At 43.2% G+C, this 20,000-nt stretch overlaps 1 protein-coding gene across 2 annotated transcripts; it reads left to right on the forward strand.

Moving 5' to 3' along the window:
• Window positions 1-16,018: 16,018 nt before the first annotated feature.
• Window positions 16,019-20,000, forward strand: LOC115716779 (AT-hook motif nuclear-localized protein 1). 2 transcript variants are annotated; one of them, XM_030645679.2, is made up of 5 exons: window positions 16,019-17,246; window positions 18,414-18,481; window positions 18,776-18,907; window positions 19,098-19,259; window positions 19,376-20,000. In XM_030645679.2, exons 1-5 carry the CDS (start codon window positions 16,844-16,846, stop codon window positions 19,604-19,606), a joined length of 996 nt encoding a protein of 331 aa, XP_030501539.2. In that variant the 5' UTR covers window positions 16,019-16,843; the 3' UTR covers window positions 19,607-20,000. The 2 variants fall into 2 exon arrangements, with proteins under 2 accessions (XP_030501539.2, XP_030501538.2); XM_030645678.2 differs by having other exon boundaries at window positions 16,297-17,264.

Consider the following 20,000-nt stretch of genomic DNA (forward strand, 5'->3'; position numbering starts at 1 on the left):
ACTTTTTACGTGGTTGGGGCGTTAATGAGCCTTAGTCCACGAGCCACTGATATTTATGGATGTCTTTAATACAGATCTTACACTTGGGAGAATATTTCTCTCTTTAATACAAAGAATGTTCTTGGTGAGTTTTTTCTCTGTTTGCTCTTAAGCAGCCAAGATTCTCCGACCCCATTAAATGAGCTTTGAGGGGGTATTTATAGTGTTTTAGAGGGGCAATCCCTAGAATTGTACTTACACATGTGTCTGTAAGTATCCATAAAGTTGGGCATTTCCGATGAATATACCATGGGTGATGCATGGTCAAATCCCTAGGTGCTGTAGGGTTTTTATGGAGAATGTTCTTTTTGTCTTATGATTGACGTGACTCTTCGCAGAGTAGCCGTCGCTAGACTTAAATGATCATTACTGCAGTGACATTCTTTTGGGGGATGTGCCGTCAGACTTTATTGCGTGTACAGTCCCAACACGCTTCCTCCCATGCAGCATTAAATGCGACTTGATGTCTCGGGAGAGACCTGACACATCCCGGAGTGCCTTTGAGCTATGCTCGCTTCCGGGAGTACCTTGTACTCCGGGTGCATCTTCCGGGACCCATTTGAATAACGCTTCCTGGTGTCATACAAGGACTTAGCAGTTCTCTCTCAAGTAATTTGATCCACGTGTCCCTTCCTGACTGGTCCACGTATATTGGGCGATTTTAGGAGCAACATTTACCCCCTAAGCCTTGTTTACTTAGTAAAAATAAACCAAGGCTTGTCCAAGTATCTCCAGTTGACTCCTCGTTTCCCCAGCTCGAGTCTCGAGCGCGTGGGGGACACATTAAATGAGGTTATTTAATGCGATACTACGTTGTTCGTAGGAATGTTTCCAGCCGCCTCCTCGGTCTTACGATACGACGTGGGGCGCGTGAAGGTGTGCCTAATAATGGCATTAAATGCAGTGATTCACTTTTGCAGAGGTCGATTCGTTTTACGCCTCCTGATTGATGCGGCGCATTGATGGTGTCAGACGGATACTCAAACGTTTGCACCGCCTTAATGGCGGATTGATCTGGCCCGTTGATCTGTTGGGAATTCGAATCGCTTGCTTCCCTAACCGTACGATTGGTAGGTGAAGACGCCTGTTCCTCATGCATTTTTGCCTATAAAAGCCACCACCTTTCCTTCATTCTGGTTACTTTCCATTCCTTACCATTTTTGCTTGAATTTCTCAGAGAGAAAATTTCCTCAAAGTAGCACAAACCGCCTTAACACTTGAACATTTTCTGTAATCTTCCAGTGTTCGATTTCACCAGTGCTTCTCAACTCTTGCTCAATCATACCCAGTACCACCAGTTCAACAATCAACTGTAAGTTCTTCGAATCTTTAGACTCTAGCATGCTTACATTTATTTTGTTTGTTTTAAGGTTCGTACTCAGAGATTTCTGGAGTGTGAGTGTTTGAGCTCTTTGAGTTCTGCTCTTACATTTCACTGTATTAGTTGTAGTCGTACAGTTTTGTTTGAAGAAGGTCGTGTATCCTTCGTTTAGCATTTGCCTTAGGGCATAGGAAGACCTTTTTTTTTTTCCTTTTTGCAAAACCGCTTTTACTGTGATTTTACTGCACCCGATACTTGTTCAGGGATTCTCTTTCGAGTTTCCCAGGTGACACGTGTCCGGAGGGGGCCTCTTTCCAGCGGTTAGGGGACCCCCACTCCCTTTTTTCTGGTTTAGGGTTTGATATGGGGCCTAACTGCTGGGTTTTTCTTTTCGTTTTCTCGAGCATATCATGTCCGCGTCTGGCTCAAAGTCCTCGAAGAAGAAGGGGAAGAGTATCGCCACCCTGGAGGAGGTTTCTGCGGGACTGTTGCCCGGGAAGGGTACAAGTCCCGCGCCACGCGGCGGGAGGCGGCGAGCTTCGATCGACACGACCTGCCCTCACCAAGCTCGGAGAACATCATTAACGTGGCTGGAATCAAACCCTCTACCTCAGGGACCTTCCACCGGCCTCCTCGTGACTCGGAGACACCCAACCTCAACTATGATGGCTTCGGGGCTTGGAGTCAGACCCATCTGATGGCCGGCGCAATGCTCCCGCTCCAGGACTATTTTGTTGATTTTCTTGTTTTTGTCGGCCTTGCGCCATACCAACTTATTCCTCAAGCATACCGCCTGCTCTCAGGCTTATTTATTTTTTATGCCGCACGCGGGCGGGGGTCTCCCGGCCGGCGGAGATTTTATATTTTTACGAACTTGTATCCGTCCCCAAGAAAGGGGACAAACTTAAGGACGATTTTTATGGGTTCCGGATCCACCCCGCTTGCTAACGAAGGGGTGGTTCCGTATAATAAGCCGAGACTCATGTTAAGGAGTACCGCCACCGATTTTTCTTCTCCTCCGGTTTTAGGGCCGTGGACCATCCGGAGCTGCTCACGGAGTGGGTGCGGATCCCACCTTACCAGCGGACGCTCACCACTCAGGCGTTCCTTCGAAGGGCCCAAGCCTTCGCTTCTTACGACCATGCCGATCTTGACGTCGGGGGCTTGGTCACCACGGAGAATTGCAGAAAGGCCAAACTTATCCTTTCTCACCAATCCGTGGATGACTCCAACCTTTCCAAGGTTATACGCACCTAACGTGAGGGCGCCGGTCGCGGAGAAGGCCTTCGGGATGAGCTTATTGCTACGGCGGAGAAGAAGTATCAAGATTATCTCTGGGAAGGCCCAGGGAGAAGGCGTATTCCGGTGCCCGAGTGCCTGCGGGAGAGGGCTCCGTGTGGGGAGCCCGGTGGTGCGAAGGAGCCAAGCTATCGGCGGGAAGTCCGAAGCTAAATTTTTTGATAAGATACTTCAAGAAGAGATTGGGGGTCCTTCCGCCGGGGGACCCCTTCGTCTTGAAGGTTCTTCCGAGAACCAGACTTCCGGCCCCGGCCTTCAATCCCCGAACCAAACTCGGGGCGCTCCCGGTGCTAGCACTTCAGTGCTGGTGGTAAGTCTCCTTTGATAATTCAATATGTCCCTTCGTTGATGAATATACCGGTCGTAGGCCCATAGGGTTCGACGAGCGTCTCCGTAGGTTTAAAATGCCGTCGACCGGTGGGGGGATCATTTGAAGGAGTTTTATTTTACAAACTTAGGAGATTACCTAGGTCGGTCCGGATGGGCCCGACCCCTCCGGAACCTATTCCCTTAGGTCCGTCGGCTTACATAGCATCCGGTGGTTTCGGCCCTCGGACGGTTATCTTGGAGATGATGCCGCCCGGCATTAAAGTTCGGGACTTTGCTAGGGCCGAACTAGGGAGTCCCGGGGTAGGAGTAGTTTATTTCTTGCGCCTTTTGTAAGTAGTTTCTCACGGACTTCTAACACTTGCTTGCTTTATTGGAACAGTACCTCCATGGATGCCATCTGGAACGGCTGGTGGGGTCCATACCCGGTGGCTCCTCCGGCTTTCACCCCCTCTCCCGGCCCCTTCCTTGAAGGTTTCTTCCGGCGCTCCTCCCGAAACCATCGACTTGGTGGATGACGAGGAGGTGCTTCGGGAGAAGGCCGAGGAAAGGATGGGACTTCTCGGAGGAAGCCGCCGAGGGTGTGGAGACCCTCGAAGCCCTCCCGGTGGTAGCGAGAGGAGGACGAGGAGTCGAAGTGGCTCGATCCGCAAGCGCAAGGGCAAGATGATTGCCCAAGACGAGCCGAAGAGGCCTCGGAGGCCGACACTCCCGCTCATGGCCTAGACGGCGGGGTGTCTCCAATGGAGGAAAATCCTCGCTCCTCCTCGCATTGAGCTTACCCCGATTCGGGGGATGAGGGCGAGGCGGGAGCTTCGCATAGCCAAGCACAACTACGCTATGGACGAGTACTCCCGGGGATATGCCGATGTGGAGGCCCTTAGGAGGATCTGCGGGGCGGAGGTTGAGGCGAGCATTAACCATCAGGAATATCATGATCCGTGGAACCTCAACTCCGGATCCTTTGGCGACCGGTTCCGTCCCCTCCTTGGGCCCACTGCGGCTCCTTTTGTCGCGGAAATGACCGGTGAGTTCGCCTCTCGGCTTACACGCCGTGCGCCCAAGCGGTTTGCCACTTGTGCCTCTGCGAACTCTATCTTCCAAGTCCAGGACCTCAGCCATTCCCTCACAGTGGTAAGTACTTTGCAATTTCTTACGTTTCCTTTTTGGTGTTTGTATTTTGTTTTCTTCCTGTGAGGAATTTTCCCTTACATCCCATTATGGCTCGGCTTGCGAGTCGAGGCCGGTCGCCTCTCCAAGAACATCATAAGCCATGGCTTCGCTCGTCCGATTTTGGGGACATGAACGACGTCGAAGGTCCTTCAAGACCTTCTTGCGGAGAGGCTGATCTACCAGGAGGCCGCCGAGCGCCAGGAGGCCGCGGCCAAGGCTAAGGAAGAGAGGGCCAAGGCCAGGGAGGAGGAGGCTATCCGGAGGGAGGCTCAGGCGGAGGACATGATCCAGGCTGAGGCCCAGCGGAGAGGCGGGGATGGAGGCCCATCATCGGGAGGAGGGCGAGGGCTCAGGCGAGGCCGCCGAGAAGGCCGGGCGGGACCTTCGGGAGGCCGGGGAGGCTTTGGACGAAATGGCCGCCAAGGTGAAGTCTCTAGAGGAGACTCACCGGTCGGATATTGAGTCCAAGGCCGCCTCCGTCGCGGAGTTGAAGGAGCTTCGGGACTACAAAGATCAGTCTATTAGGAAGGCCAAGAGGGCCGAGCTCCTTTCTCCCGTCTCCTGCGCCCGGTGCCCGAAGCGCTTTGATGATGGTGTCTACATGGCTTGGGCCACCAACGATCAGAGCATCAAGCTTTCTTTCTATCCCAAACCCGAGGACATGATTGCCAAATTTCGGGAGAAGAAGAAGAGACTTGATGCTGAGCTTGAGGCACGGATCGGACCTCGTCTTCCGCCACGGGCTGACTGAGCTGCCCTATTATTGACCCAGATTATACCCGTTCTTTTCATAACTCTTTTTTTTCTTTGTACATATTTGCTGCTGCCTTAGAACAGTTTACTTACAGGCGGCAGCCTTTATTTAAAGGGGAGACAATTTAAGGCCTGTCCCCGGGCCATTTATATGTGTATGACCTAACCTTCGGGTTAGGATATTTTATTATATATATATTTTTTTATATATATATGTGCGATCTTTTTTCCACACTTCATATATTTCAACCTGTCCTTTGGCTCAGGATTTCATACTTACGCCTTTTATTCTTTGCGCAGGTTTATGACCTGCCCTTTGGGTCAGGATATTTTACTTAGTTTGACACCGCCCTTCGGGTCGGGATGTTTTACTTAGCTTGACTGCCCTTTGGGTCGGGATATTTTACTTAGCTTAACTTCGCCCTTTGGGTCGGGATGTTTTACTTAGCTTGACACCGCCCTTTGGGTCGGGATATTTTACTTAGCTTAACTCGCCCTTTGGGTCGGGATGTTTTACTTAGCTTGACTCCGCCCTTTGGGTCAGGATATTTTACTTAGCTTGTTTTTGTTTGTCCGTGCGGTATACCCTAGTACCCCCCTGAGTGGCATAGAAACTTTGTTTTTAAGGCACTCAGTTTTATTTAATATAGAGGAGGCATACATTTGGACGGTACAAACCACTTTAAACAAAAGCTAAGTTTAATTCGCTCTTGGTAGTATTTTCGAGGTGATCGGCATTCCGGGCTCTTGGGACGGTAGTTCCGTCCATTCTTTTCGGTTTGTAAGTGCCGAGCCGATTTCGTCCTCGATTTCATATGGTCCTTCCCAATTTGGTCCAAGTACCCCCACTCGGGTTCTTGGGTGGCCGGGAAGACCCTTCTTAGGACCATGTCACCGATAGCGAATTTTCTCGTTTTTAACCTTGGAGTTAAAATATTTGGTCACCTTCTTTTGATAAGCGGCCATCCGTATTTGGGACTCATCCGGAGTTCTTCGACTTGATCCGCAGCTTCTTGGAGCGGGGGCACGATTGGTGGCGGATCATAAGTCGTTCTCCTGTGGGATGGGAATAATGTTTCCACGGGACCATGGCTTCACAACCGTATGCCATTGAGAACGGCGAGTGACCGGTTGTGGTTACGGGGGTCGTCGGTAGGCCCACAATACCCTTGGCAATTCTTCGGGCCGAGTTATTTTTACAAGCCAGCGGCTTCTTTTTCAAGGTGACCTTTAGGATTTTATTATTTGCCTCACTTTGGCCGTTTGTGTGAGGCCGGGCTACCGCGGAGAAGCTTTTCACTACTCCGTGTTGGTTGCAGAAGTCAGTAAATTCCTCGCAATCAAATTGCTTTCCATTGTCTGAGACTATTTTGTGAGGTAAGCCGTATCGACACACTATGTTTTTGACAACAAAGTCCAACGCCTTCTTAGCGGTTATTGTCTTCATAGGCTCGGCCTCGTCCATTTAGTGAAGTAGTCTCTCGCTACTATTGCATACTTTACTCCTCCTTTTCCCGTAGGTAGAGACCGATGAGATCTATGCCCCAGACCGCGAAGGGCCAGGGGCTTGTCATCAGCGTGATCTCATTTGGAGGAGCTCTCGGTATGTTCGCGTACCTTTGGCACGAGTCACACTTTTGGACATAGTCTATACAATCTTTTTTCATTGTTGGCCAGAAGTATCCCTGCCTCAATATTTTCTTTGAGAGGCTGGATCCTCCCGTATGATCTCCATGAGAACCCTTCGTGGACCTCGAAGCATGATTTGTCTAGCTTCGGGGTCCGATACACACCTTAAATAAGGCATGCCGAGTCCTCTCCGGTAGAGAATTTGATCCATCATTACATAACGATGAGCACGATATCTTGAATCTTTCGAGACAAAGGCTCCCTCTCTTGGGGCAACTCACACCGTGGTTATGTATTTTATGATGGGGACCATCCAGTCGGGTTCTTGCCCAACCGTTTGTGTGGTCTCTTTTATTTTGATGCTTGGCTACGCAAGCGTTCCACGGTACTACCCCCGGCTCTTCGATCTCACTATCCGAGGCTAGCTTAGCCGGACGAGTCCCGCATGAGCGTTCTTTTCTCGGGGGATTCTTTCTATTCCGTAGTCCGAGAACTCGTGGAGCGATTCCGGACTATTGTTACGTACGCGGCCATTCTTTCGCCGCGGGTTTGGTATTCTCCGGAAACTTGGTTTACGACCAGCTGGGAATCACTGTAGATTTCCACCCTCTTGGCTCCTACAGCTTTAGCCAATTTTAGCCCTGCTATTAGGGCCTCATATTCGGCTTCATTGTTCGAAGCTGTGAAGTTGAATCGGAGTGCTGCCTGGAGCCGCAACCCAATGGGTGATATCATAGCTACTCCGGCCCCCGAACCGTTTTCGTTTGAAGCTCCATCCACGAATACTCTCCAAGTGGGGATGGGTGGCTCCGGAGTATTGGCTGTTGCCTCGGCTTCATTACATTCGGTGATGAAGTACGCAAGGCTTGGCCTTTTACAGAAATCCGGGGCACGTAATGCAAGTCAAACTGACTCAGTTCCATTGCCCATTTGAGGAGTCTTCGGAGGCTTCGGGTTTACGGAGGACTTGCGGAGTGGATGATTGGTCAAAACTGCGATTGGATGGGCTTGGAAGTAGGGTCTCAACTTCCGTGATGCCATCGGGAGGCGAGAATACCGGTTTTTCGATGGCCAGGGTACCTCGTCTCGGCTCCTATCATGCGTTTACTAACATAGTACACGGGATGCCGGACCTTTTCTTCCTCCGGACCAATGCAAGACCGACGCATGTTCGGAGACCGCCAAGTAAAGGAACAAGTCTTCTCCAAGGACGGGCTTTGATAGGATAGGAGGTTTTGCCATATGGTCTTTTAACCTTTTGAATGCCTCCTCGCATTCGTCTGTCCATTCGAACTTTTGGCATTTCTTCAGTATGTTGAAGAAGGGTATGCACTTGTCCGTGGATCGTGAGATAAAACGGCTCAACGCGGCTACCTTTCCGGTCAAACTTTGCACGTCCTTATGCTTCCTGGGGGATGGCATGTCCAAGAGAGCTTGAATTTTCTCCGGGTTCGCCTCAATCCCTCTCTGGCTGACTATGAAGCCCAGGAATTTTCCCGACTTGACTCCGAAGGTACACTTCTTCGGATTGAGCTTCATGCCGTATCTCCGAACGACTTCGAAACATTCTTCTAAGTCGTCTGCATGGCTATTGCATGCTTTGGACTTGACGAGCATGTCGTCTACATATACTTCCATGTTTCGTCCCAGGAGGCCTTTAAACATCCGGTTAACCATTCTTTGATAGGTCGCTCCGGCGTTTTTCAGTCCGAAAGGCATGACTAGATAACAGTATACCCCCCTATCGGTCCTGAAGCTAGTGCACTCCTGGTCTGCCGTATGCATCTTTATTTGATTGTACCCAGCATAGGCATCCATGAAAGATAACAGTTTGAATCCGGAGGTGGCGTCCACCATCTGGTCAATCCTGGGCAGCGGAAAGCGATCCTTTGGGCAGGCTTTGTTTAGATGCGTGAAATCTATGCAAACCCGCCAAGTTCCGTTCGGCTTGGGCACCGGGGCCAGGATTGGCCAGCCATTCCGGATAGTATACGTCGCGGATCATGCTGTTGGACAAAAGTTTATCCACCTCTTTCTCTAAGGCCTCGGCTTTCGCCGAGTCGAGCGGGCGTCTCTTTTGTTGTATAGGGGGCATGTCCGGATTGACGTTGAGGACATGGGTGATGACATGAGGGCTGATGCCGGTCATATCCTCTTGGCGCCACGCAAAAACATCAATGGCGCCCTTCAGTGTTTTTATTATTTTATCCTTTTCCTCCGGATCTAGGCCTCTCCCTATCCGGAGTACTTTGGTGGAGTCGTCGTCGCACACTGGTATCTCTTCGACGTCCTCCATTGGTTCTACCACCCTTTCGGATCCTATACGAGGATCCAACTCGTCTTCTTCAGCCTTCTCTACTTCAGGGGGCCCCCGGACCATGAGCACTGGCAAATGGGTGGCAACGTTGTAACATTGCCTGGCCTCTCCCTGGTTTCCCCTCACCGTTCCGACTCCGGCTTCCTGGGTAGGAAATTTTAGGCATAGGTGTCGGATAGAAGTTATTGCACCGAAGTCGACGAGGGCCGGTCGGCCTAAGATTGCGTTGTAGGCTGTTGGACAGTCTACCACCACGAAGGTGCAGTACTTAAACGTGCTCTGTGGAGTGTCCGGGCACAGGGTAACTGGGAGCCTGACTTTTCCCATCGGGATTAGAGTTGTCCCGTTAAACCCTGTGAGCTGCGATCCGCTAGGAGAGAGGTCCCGGTCGGTCAATCCTATCGCAGTGAAGGCCTCTTTGAAGAGCAAGTTCACGGAACTTCCATTATCAATCAGGACCCTGGCCACCACTTTATTTGCAATGGGGGTCTACATGACCGGCGGGTCGTGATGAGGAAAACGTACCGTCTTTGGCGTCTTCTTCCGTGAACGTTATGGGTTGGTCCATTAGCCGAGGCCTTTGAGCTGGGAGTTGAGTGACCTCCCACACTTCACTGTGCCTTGCGGCCTCGGCATATCTCTTTCGCTCCTTCCGAGTGTTTCCTCCGATATGGGGACCTCCGGAGATCATGGCTACCCGTCCATTAGGCCGAGGCGGTAGTCCGGGTATATGCTGGGTGTCACCTGCGGGAGCAGCTGGAGGCAATACTCTGCTTGTACCCCCTGGTGTCCCCGAAGGCATGCCCCGGCCACCGCCCCGGGTTAAGGTGGGGTAACCTATTTTTGATCCACTCATAGAGGTGGCCCAACCGGATCAGATTCTCAATCTCATCCTTGAGATTTTTACACTCGTTGGTGCTGTGACCGATGTCATTGTGATATTCGCACCTTTTGCTCGGATCTCTCCGAGAGCTGTCCCTGTACAAAGGCTGGGGTCTCCGGTAATGCGTATTCTGCCTTGTGGCAAAATAGACACGTTCCTGGGAGTCCGTGAGCTCTGTGTACTGGGTGTATTGGGGTGTGTACCCCTTCTTTTGGCGCTTCTCTCCCGTGCGGGTGCTGCCCTTGGAGGACCTCTTGCTTCTAGACCCTTGAGTGGGGCCTGTTAAGCTAGCGGTTGGGGCAGCCTGTGAAGGAGCCCGTCCATTCACCCCGGACGGGTTGCCGTAATGGGAAGATGCCGGGGGCAGAGCTTGCCCTTGGTTGTACCCGGGAGTGGCAGAAAACTGTATGCCACTAACCGGAGGGGTCGCGGTCGGGACAGTACCCGAGGGCGATACTCCTGGCATGTATCCTGCCATCCCGGTTGGATAATAGCCTCCGTAGGCCACAATCTGGGCTTCTTCGAGGTTAATATATTTTTGGACTCGCTTCTGGAAGTCCTGAAGGCTAGCAGCGCCTTCTTGCTGTAATTCGTTCCAGAAGGGAGTCCCAGTACGGATTCCTGCTTGGAGAAGCGCAAGCTGTTGTCCGTCGTCAACCTTCTTGGTCTTCGAGGCTTCCTCTCGGAACCTCTTGATGTAATTTTTTAGAGTTTCGGTGGGTAGTTGCTTGATGTTAGTCAAGGCACTAACTTCCAAATTGACCTTCCTGGCGGCGACAAATTGCCTCCGGAAGTTGGTTTGGAGTTTGTTCCAACATCCCACCGATCCTGGTTCTAGTTTCTTGAACCACTCCTCCGCCGAACCGCTCAGAGTGAGGGGGAAGCATAGGCACTTGGCGTCATTGCTGACCCGCATGACTGTCATGACTCGGTTGAATCGTGACAGGTGATCACTGGGGTCGGAGTTCCCAGTATATGCCGCCATTTCGGGCATTTTGAAGTTTTTAGGGAGCTCCGCCTCCAGGATATGCTTGGCGCAGGGCTCCCGGTCCTCACTGTCCGAGTCGGAGTCATCTCCCTTCTGCCTTCGGGAGACTCGGGCAATATCTTTTCGAAGGCTGGCAAGCTCTGCCATAATCCCTTCGTTTACAGTACCCGAGGAGACTTCGGGTCTGTATCTTTTTTGATCAAGGTGATCCCGGAGGTCACCTTGATTCCCATTGATTTGATTTCTCAAATCAACGGGTGGACATTTCTGTCCTCCTCTTCCTCTACCCCCCGGTTCCTGGTGCACGGAAACGCTCTTTCGGTCCCCTCGATCCTGAGGGCCAAGACTCCCTCTTCGGGGCTTGCCCCTCTGCGGACCTTTCCCTTTAGGGAAATCTGAGCGGACCTTGCGCGGATCTGCGCCTTTTCTTCCGACCGGGGGCGAAGTAGGGTTTTTCGTTTGGTTTTCCTCGGCGGGGTGCCTTATAGGGCTAGGGTCCCTGGGCCTTTGCTGCTGGGAATTGGGCGACGACGTAGCTGGCTCCCCATCGAGTCCAGCGGCCATTGCCTTGGGATGCACGTGAATGCCAGCGGCCTCCATGGCTTTTTGCATGGCTAGCATCACCTCGTGCATTTTTTGATTTTGCACTTTCTGAGCTTCGATCTCAGCTTCGTGATCGATGGCTTTTTGCCTGAGGAGCACCAGCTCTTGGTAGCTTCCATCATCGTAAGCGTATTCGTCGAGGTGTTCCTCATGGTTCTCATACGGAATTTCTTCCTCGGACTCCTCTCGCCGCTCTTGAGGCTACATCCTCTTCATTGGGATCTTGAGCGTCTTCTAGAGGGCGAGGGTGACGTGTAGCTCTTGTCGCCACCATTGTTGTGAAGTTAAATGCTTGTTGCGAAGCAGCTTTCCTCAGCTCTCAATGAAAGCACCAAAATGTTGACCGAGGTTTTCGGCAACTAATAAAATACGAATATAATAGTGAGCTATAAGAAAGCGAGATGAAGACTTTTTACGTGGTTGGGGCGTTAATGAGCCTTAGTCCACGAGCCACTGATATTTATGGATGTCTTTAATACAGATCTTACACTTGGGAGAATATTTCTCTCTTTAATACAAAGAATGTTCTTGGTGAGTTTTTTCTGTTTCGCTCTTAAGCAGCCAAGATTCTCCGACCCCATTAAATGAGCTTTGAGGGGGTATTTATAGTGTTTTAGAGGGGCAATCCCTAGAATTGTACTTACACATGTGTCTGTAAGTATCCATAAAGTTGGGCATTTCCGATGAATATACCATGGGTGATGCATGGTCAAATCCCTAGGTGCTGTAGGGTTTTTATGGAGAATGTCCTTTTTGTCTTATGATTGACGTGACTCTTCGCAGAGTAGCCGTCGCTAGACTTAAATGATCATTCTTCGTTGACTATTGTTGTTTGGGGGATGTGCCGTCAGACTTTATTGCGTGTACAGTCCCAACACGCTTCCTCCCATGCAGCATTAAATGCGACTTGATGTCTCGGGAGAGACCTGACACATCCCGGAGTGCCTTTGAGCTATGCTCGCTTCCGGGAGTACCTTGTACTCCGGGTGCATCTTCCGGGACCCATTTGAATAACGCTTCCTGGTGTCATACAAGGACTTAGCAGTTCTCTCTCAAGTAATTTGATCCACGTGTCCCTTCCTGACTGGTCCACGTATATTGGGCGATTTTAGGAGCAACAAATATGAATTCTATTATTGGTATAATAGTTTTGTATTACCAAATATATGTATACTGATGTTTATTCATGACAGATACCAATAATGATTTGGATTTCATCTTATGAACAATGTGTGATGGTTTGATTCTTATTGTGTATAAATGACAATATTCAAATAATAAACTAAATGATTATTATTATTACTTTTCTTGCTGAGTCCTTGTGACTCACGGGTGCTATGTGGTGCAGATAAAAGCAAATAAAAGCTAGATTAACCATGAGGTGACAATCTTCTCCAGCAATGTACATATTGACCTCACCGGCCTGCGTGCCGAGTTTCCAGGAGTTGTTTTGGGCTGGTTGTATATGTTGTGTATTTTGATTTTGTGTTTAAATGGTTGTCGTATATATTTTTTTAGCAAAAAATTTTATAACATGGATACCCGAAAACACACTTTTTATGCCGTTATAATGTCTGTTTTTAGTGTTTTATTTTGGTCAAATTTTTAATATCATCACGGTTTTTAATAATTAATTAAGCTATTAATATTAAACTAGTTTATAAAATCACACACGTGGCGTCCCTATAAATAGGACATTACAATTTGGTATCAGAGCAGCCATAATAATAATAGTTTTGAATGAGACAACAAGTAAGATACAATAATAACAATAGCTTTGAATGGTCGAGATATGCAAATAATGCATTATGGGAAACACCGTAATTTTTTTTTTTCTACACAACCCTATTTATTTATTTTTATAAAAATTATTTCTTTTAACAAAGCAATTTAAAATACTACATATAATACATTTTAAACTTCTTAATAAATAATTTCAAATAATAATTAATAAAATTGTGCATTTAATTTTTAATAAATAAAATTATTAATAATAATATGAAATAAGATAATATATTTATAATTTTACTATACATTAGAATTATATTTTGAAGTAATTATTTATTATAATACTACAAAAATTAAATTAGCTGTTATATTGTCTAGTTTAATAATATGAAAGAAAATAATTAAACTAGTATATAGTAATAGTATTGTGTAAAATTTATTTTGTGAAATATAAATGACAAATTTTGATCATATATTTTGAAAGATAGGATTAATGAATTCTGAGAAATTATAATAAGTATTTTTTTTTAAAAAAAGTATTGAATAAGTATCCAACGGTATGAAAATATAATTACTAAGAAATTATTAAAGTAGGTTAATTATGCAAAACATGATGATTATACTTTTTAAAACATGACCATATTATACTCTAAAAAAAATATATATTATATATCAAATTAATTGTGATAATACATTATGTATCTAGCTTCTTTTCTTTTTTAAAAAAAGAGTATATGTATGAACAGGTAATATATTAAATAATAAATCTCATTTTCCATCAAAAATTATTATTTTTCGTCTCTTTTGATTTGGACTTGCATTAAGTGCACCACTTACATCCCAAAATTAATTATTTCTAGTTTTCTAATCTTTATTTTAATTTAATTATATTGTTTATAACTTTAATTGGTTGAGCTTAGTCTTTTTTTCTTTTCCTTTTATTTTTTTTTTATCTTTCGCTGTCCTTAAATTACAATGTAACAACTTAATTAGGTCATTAGGCATTAAAAAATTAGAATAAAACCCTATTTGCAGGCCAATATTACATTACTCAATTATTATTTTTGAAAAAGAAAAAGTTGTGGAAGCTAATGTACATCGATCTAGCCACCATATATTTATAAAAATCCATAAAACTATTGAATATTGATATTGTTCTTATCTAACCCTAATTTCTTAATAATTTTTCTTGTTTTTTGGTGACATATTTAAACCCTAATTTATGCAAGATGCCTTTAGTTAGTCTTGAGAATAATGTAATTGTATTTATTATTTAATTGCATTTACTTGGTCAATGTTTGTGTTGTGGTCCCTCAAAGTTAAATTTAATTTGAAATGTGAATACTTTCATTCCAATATGTATTCCATTTTCAAATCAATTAATTTAAAGCATATTTGGGAAAAAAAAACCAAAAAGAAATCTTTATTACAAAAATAATAAGAATTTTTACAGCTGTAAAATTGCAATAAACAGGGCTTGGGGAAGGTAAGTAAAAGGGTTTTAAAAAAATAGCCCAAAAATAGGGTCTTTTTATTTATTTAACATTTTTGCTTGGAAATTTAAGATTAGATCAATAATTATAATAGTAGAAGGCTGTTTTGGTCTTGAAAGATGGGTCCTTGTCCAAACATAGAACAAACTTAAAAAGTCCAAATAGTTTTTGTGATGTGTCAGTGTTTCAGAGCCAAAAACAAAAAACTATTTTAACCTCATTCTAATGCTTAATTAAAAAAAGTGTCTGATTCCACTGTGTAAAATAAAACACTTTAATTTGCAAAAGATAAGAAGAACACTGGTAATAATATGTTAAAAAGGTTCCAACATGTGCCAGCCTTTAAAACCACATGCGAAGCATTCATCAAGAATAATTGCCTAATCCAATTTGGCCCTTTTTGAACCTCATTTTTTGGCCCCAAAAAACCATTAAACCTCAATTTTATTGGCAATACTTCTACTTCAAGTCATCACTTTCTACTTTTAATTCCACCCCTTTTGATAATATATATGGCTGATCTCATGACAAAATTTACTTAAAGGTTTCAAACTTCAAATCATACTTCTTCCTCTATTACATTGTCTCAAAGATTTCAAAAGTATAAGAAGATAATTAATTCTTTTTATTATTCAACTCATTCTTGAAGACCCTTTTCTTTAAAATAATCATGTGATGTGTTAAGTATTCACATGGGGTAATTGTTTTATTTATTTATTGATTAAACCAATATTCTTCACTCACTTACTAACTACTCTACTCATATGGGTTTAACCTATTTCTCAAATTATATCTCACTAAACTTAAATTTAGTCACCCACCACTTGGGTTAAGTTGTACTAAGCTTTAATCTAAGAATTTAATTTCTAATTAAGTTGTTTTATTTATTTTAAAATTACATAAACAAAGCATGCATACTTTACCAACTTGAGTGGCACCCATATGCTCTTAATATTTTAGTGATGATATAATTAAAAAAAAATTAAAGTTGGAGGAGTAACCTTCAAGGATTAGTAGCATGATAACTTGTAATTTATGAACACACTTGTCTAATTCATTCTACTGAAAAAAAATAATAAAACTTCAAAACTCCTATGTTTTCCCTCCCTTAGTGGTTGGAGAAATAAGTACAAATTAGAACTGTATAAGATATCAAAATAAGAAAAAAATCCTAAACAAAAATTAAAAAAAAAAGGAAAAAGAAAAAAAAATCATAAGAAAAATATAATAATAGATATGATATTTATTAATTATCTTTGGTTATGCAAGATTATGTTTGCCATAATCCAAAAAGGTGATGCTTGCCTTAGGCCACCCTATCTTTTTCCCTTTTCTAGACAATTTCTTCTTGCCTTGGCAACCTAATTTTACTTTTCCATTCACCTAAAAAAATATTTTAAAAATAATAAAAATAATAATTACCATTATTTCACTTTTGCCCATTTTTCAAGCAAAAAAACTATATAAAATTATAGAAGAATAAGAAAATCCCCACCCACTTTCAATTTTACTTTATATATTATTTCTCACAAGTCACCAGATTCCAACCAAAACCCAAATATCTATATTTTTTAACATTAAAATATTAAATCACCACAACAATATTCATTAATGCCCATCATTCAATTTTTTTTTTTCTTTATTTAATTTATTTCCTTATTAATTTAATTAATTATTATGTATTTTAAATTCGGACAGTAGGAACCCAATTAGCTGAACAACAAAAACATTATTATTATCTTGGCATTTTCCATTCAATACACAAAATTAGAAAATTACAGAGAGCCTATGAAAAAAAAAAGAAGAAGCAATCTTTCTTTTTCAAAATCTCATTCTCTCCTGTACTGAAATAAAAATTAAAAAATATATATATATATTTAAAGAAAATAATAATAATAATGAAGCTATTATCTTTTCTTTAAGCTCTATTTTTCCAGCTAATCTTCCCTGAAAAAACAAGTTTTACCAGAAAATAACTCACAGTGAAGCTCTCCTTGTAGTTTAAGTTTATTTGATCCTTAATACTTTTATTTACTTATTTTTAAAAAGAAGTTTATTTATCAAAAGCTATCTAATTATTATTATTTATTATTATTAAATTATTTTTTAATTTTTTTTTTGAAAGTCTGAAAAATTCTGGGCTTAAAAATTTATTTTATTTTATATTCATTTAAATCATCAAACTTTCTTTTGAGTTTTTGAGATTAGGAAAGGAAATGAATGAGTTTTTGGTAGAGAGCTGAAAAAGAAAAAGACTATATTTTTATTGGGGGGTGAGAGGGGTTTAAGTATGGAGGGAAGAGAAGCTGTGAGTAGTGGGGTTACAGTGGTGGGATCAGATGCTCCCTCGGACTACCATGTGGCTCCGAGGACTGAAATCCCATCTCAAACCGGTGGATCAACACATCAACCAGCCGTGGCTCCGGCGGCTGCTGCTGCGGTGGCACCACCACAAGCGGCCCCAACAACAACCTTGGCTGTTGCTATTCCTGCAACTATGCCGGTGAAGAAGAAGAGAGGTAGGCCTAGAAAGTATGGACCAGATGGAAGTGTCACTATGGCTTTGTCCCCTAAGCCAATATCTTCGTCGGCGCCACCACCACCTCCCATAATCGATTTCTCATCTGAAAAGCGTGGAAAAGTACGGCCAGCTAGTTCGGTCAGCAAGACCAAGTATGAGATGGAGAATTTAGGTAATGGGATTAAAAAAGGTTGTGTTTTTATCAATTCCCTTTTTGAGTTTTGACATGTTTTATTTATAGGCCTTGGTTTTTGTCTCATGGTTGGAGTCCTATGATGTTTTGTGTTGTTTATATGTAATGGACGGGAAGTGTTTGTTTGTGTGGATACCCTTTTGAATTTAAGGTATCTTGTGATTGTTTCATGGCTCAGGTTGAAGTCTTTTGATGTTTATATGTAAGTGGTGAGCGATTTAAGTGTGTGTTGTTGTTGTTGCTATGTGGGGATTGTGTGACTATAACCCTTTCTTTTAGGAGAGATTGAATTTATGAGAGTCATACTTACTAATAGGGTTCAAGTGATTCTTTGTTGGGTAATATGTGGGTCCTCTGATTGGATACCCCTTATTGAGATCTTGGAGTGTGTGGTAGTTCTGAAAAGATAAGTAGTCTAAGTTAGTGATTTTCGTGGGTTGGTATGGGAATGATGGAATCTTCTCGTTATGGCTGTCCCTTGCCACATCTCTCACCTTTTCTTTTCTTTTCCTTTTTTTTGGGAAGAAAATTTTGTACATGGTACTAATTTTCTGGTGCCTGGAAGTGATGGTGAACAGACTTGGACTAACTTCAAAGTTGAAAACTTTCTTCTGAATATGTTTAATCGGACTTAATACTGGTTTCTTTGAGTAAAACGTATTTATTAGAGGTTTAATGATATTTCCAGTCTTGTCGTGTATTACTATTGCTTTTTTAGGTTTTACCAACTTGGACAAGTGTTGAATAAACATCCTTCTACTTTAAATTATGCTTAGTCACTTTATGGAAATTTAAGCCCTCTTAGCAAAAAAACATGGAGAAAATATCTGGAATCTCGAGAGTAGTATTTTTCTGTTACTGACTATTAGTGAACATTATTTTCTTACCAAAGTATTTTATCTTATTTTTATATTTTGACTTAAGTTGAATTAGCAGTTGTAACTTTTTCTGTTAGTACCGCCACTGCACTACTAATATTTTCTCTTTCTAATCTCTTTATGTTTCATACTGTAAATAAGTTATACATCTTTTTGAACAATATGGTTAAGTATTTTAGCTTGAAAGAAATTCAAGAAGTCTTTTTCTTTTTTCCTGGCAACAATTCTGTGCTGTGGTCCCTAATCTTATGATCATTTTTATATGTAGGTGAATGGGTTGCATGCTCTGTTGGTGCAAATTTTACACCCCATATCATAACTGTCAATGCTGGCGAGGTAATCATTTAAAACCTTTCTCTGCCTTTTGGCTTATATCCCTTATGAAAAATCTGTGTCAAGAAGCTCATGATGTTGACTTGACTTTAGTTGGTGTGTTTGAGAATTTGTAAAATGAATGAAGAGTGTGGAGACACAACTACTGAAGTTTTGTCAGATGTTTTCTCTGGCTTTTTCTTTTTTGTCAGTAGAAACTTCAATTTTCTGGTTTGAACATTTACAATGAGTTGTAGTAGTAACACTAACAGTTATATTTCCCCCAACCTCTTGTTTTTTTTTGGCTGTGTCTCTTAGGATGTTACAATGAAGATTATATCATTTTCTCAACAAGGGCCTCGAGCTATATGCATACTCTCTGCAAATGGTGTGATATCGAGTGTCACACTTCGTCAGCCTGATTCTTCTGGAGGTACATTGACATATGAGGTAACTCTCTTATTAATTCCTTCTTCAAATGATGTGTATAAATAGTTCATAGTTTAGCTTCTGAAAAGAAAAAAAGTAATTGAGAATTTTCTTGTACTACTTTTTATGAAGCCCCACAACAAGAAAAGTTGTCTGGTGGTTAAATTATTATCATTTTCACTGTTGAACTCTTTGTTACTTGTTCTTGCAGGGTCGATTTGAAATACTTTCTTTATCTGGTTCATTCATGCCAAGTGATTCGGGTGGAACAAGAAGCAGATCTGGTGGGATGAGTGTTTCTTTGGCGAGTCCAGACGGACGAGTTGTAGGTGGTGGTGTTGCTGGACTATTAGTAGCTGCAAGTCCTGTGCAGGTTCGGCTTTTTCTTTTCCTTTTAACTATGGAATTATAGTACTTTGAGTTATAATTTTCCTGATGTGAGATCTCTACCTTGTGATTCTGAAATGTATTTTCTTTGATAAACTTTAGGTTGTAGTAGGCAGTTTTTTGGCTGGGAATCAGCACGAGCAAAAACCGAAGAAACATAAGTACGAGTACATTTCAAATGCGATGCCAACTGCAGCCATTCCTATTTCAAGCGCAGATCCAAAAACGAACCTCACTTCTTCAGCTTCCTTTCGTGGAGATAGCTGGTCAGCATTGGCTGCTGATTCGAAGACTAGGGCAACTGACATTAATGTATCTTTGCCAGGAGGATGATTCTCAAAACTAAAACATAAGAAGAAAAAACAAAAACCAGTTTCATGTAGTTTCAGGTAGAGAAGTTTGTGCACACTGACCACATTGGCAAAAATCAAACTTCAAACTCTCCGAAACTCACTTCCCTCGTTTATGCCGTCTGTAAAACTTACTGACACTTTTAGTTACCACCAGCAGCATGTTGTTGTTTTTCCATCTGGGGTTGGCCCCTTTTACCATGAGGCAGTATTTTATTTTCAAATTAGCTGTTTAGGTTAGGTTCTCTCTCGGCTCTGTTGTTGTGTCATGTAAAAGTAGAGTAGTTTGATCTTGTAATATTTGACATCTGAATCTGTCTTTCTTTGAACTTGTGCATTGTGATGATTTGGAAGTTGAAAAAAAAAAGAAAACAAAA

Source organism: Cannabis sativa, chromosome 5 (assembly GCF_029168945.1).
Source record: "Cannabis sativa cultivar Pink pepper isolate KNU-18-1 chromosome 5, ASM2916894v1, whole genome shotgun sequence".
Taxonomy (NCBI): Eukaryota; Viridiplantae; Streptophyta; class Magnoliopsida; order Rosales; family Cannabaceae; genus Cannabis; species Cannabis sativa.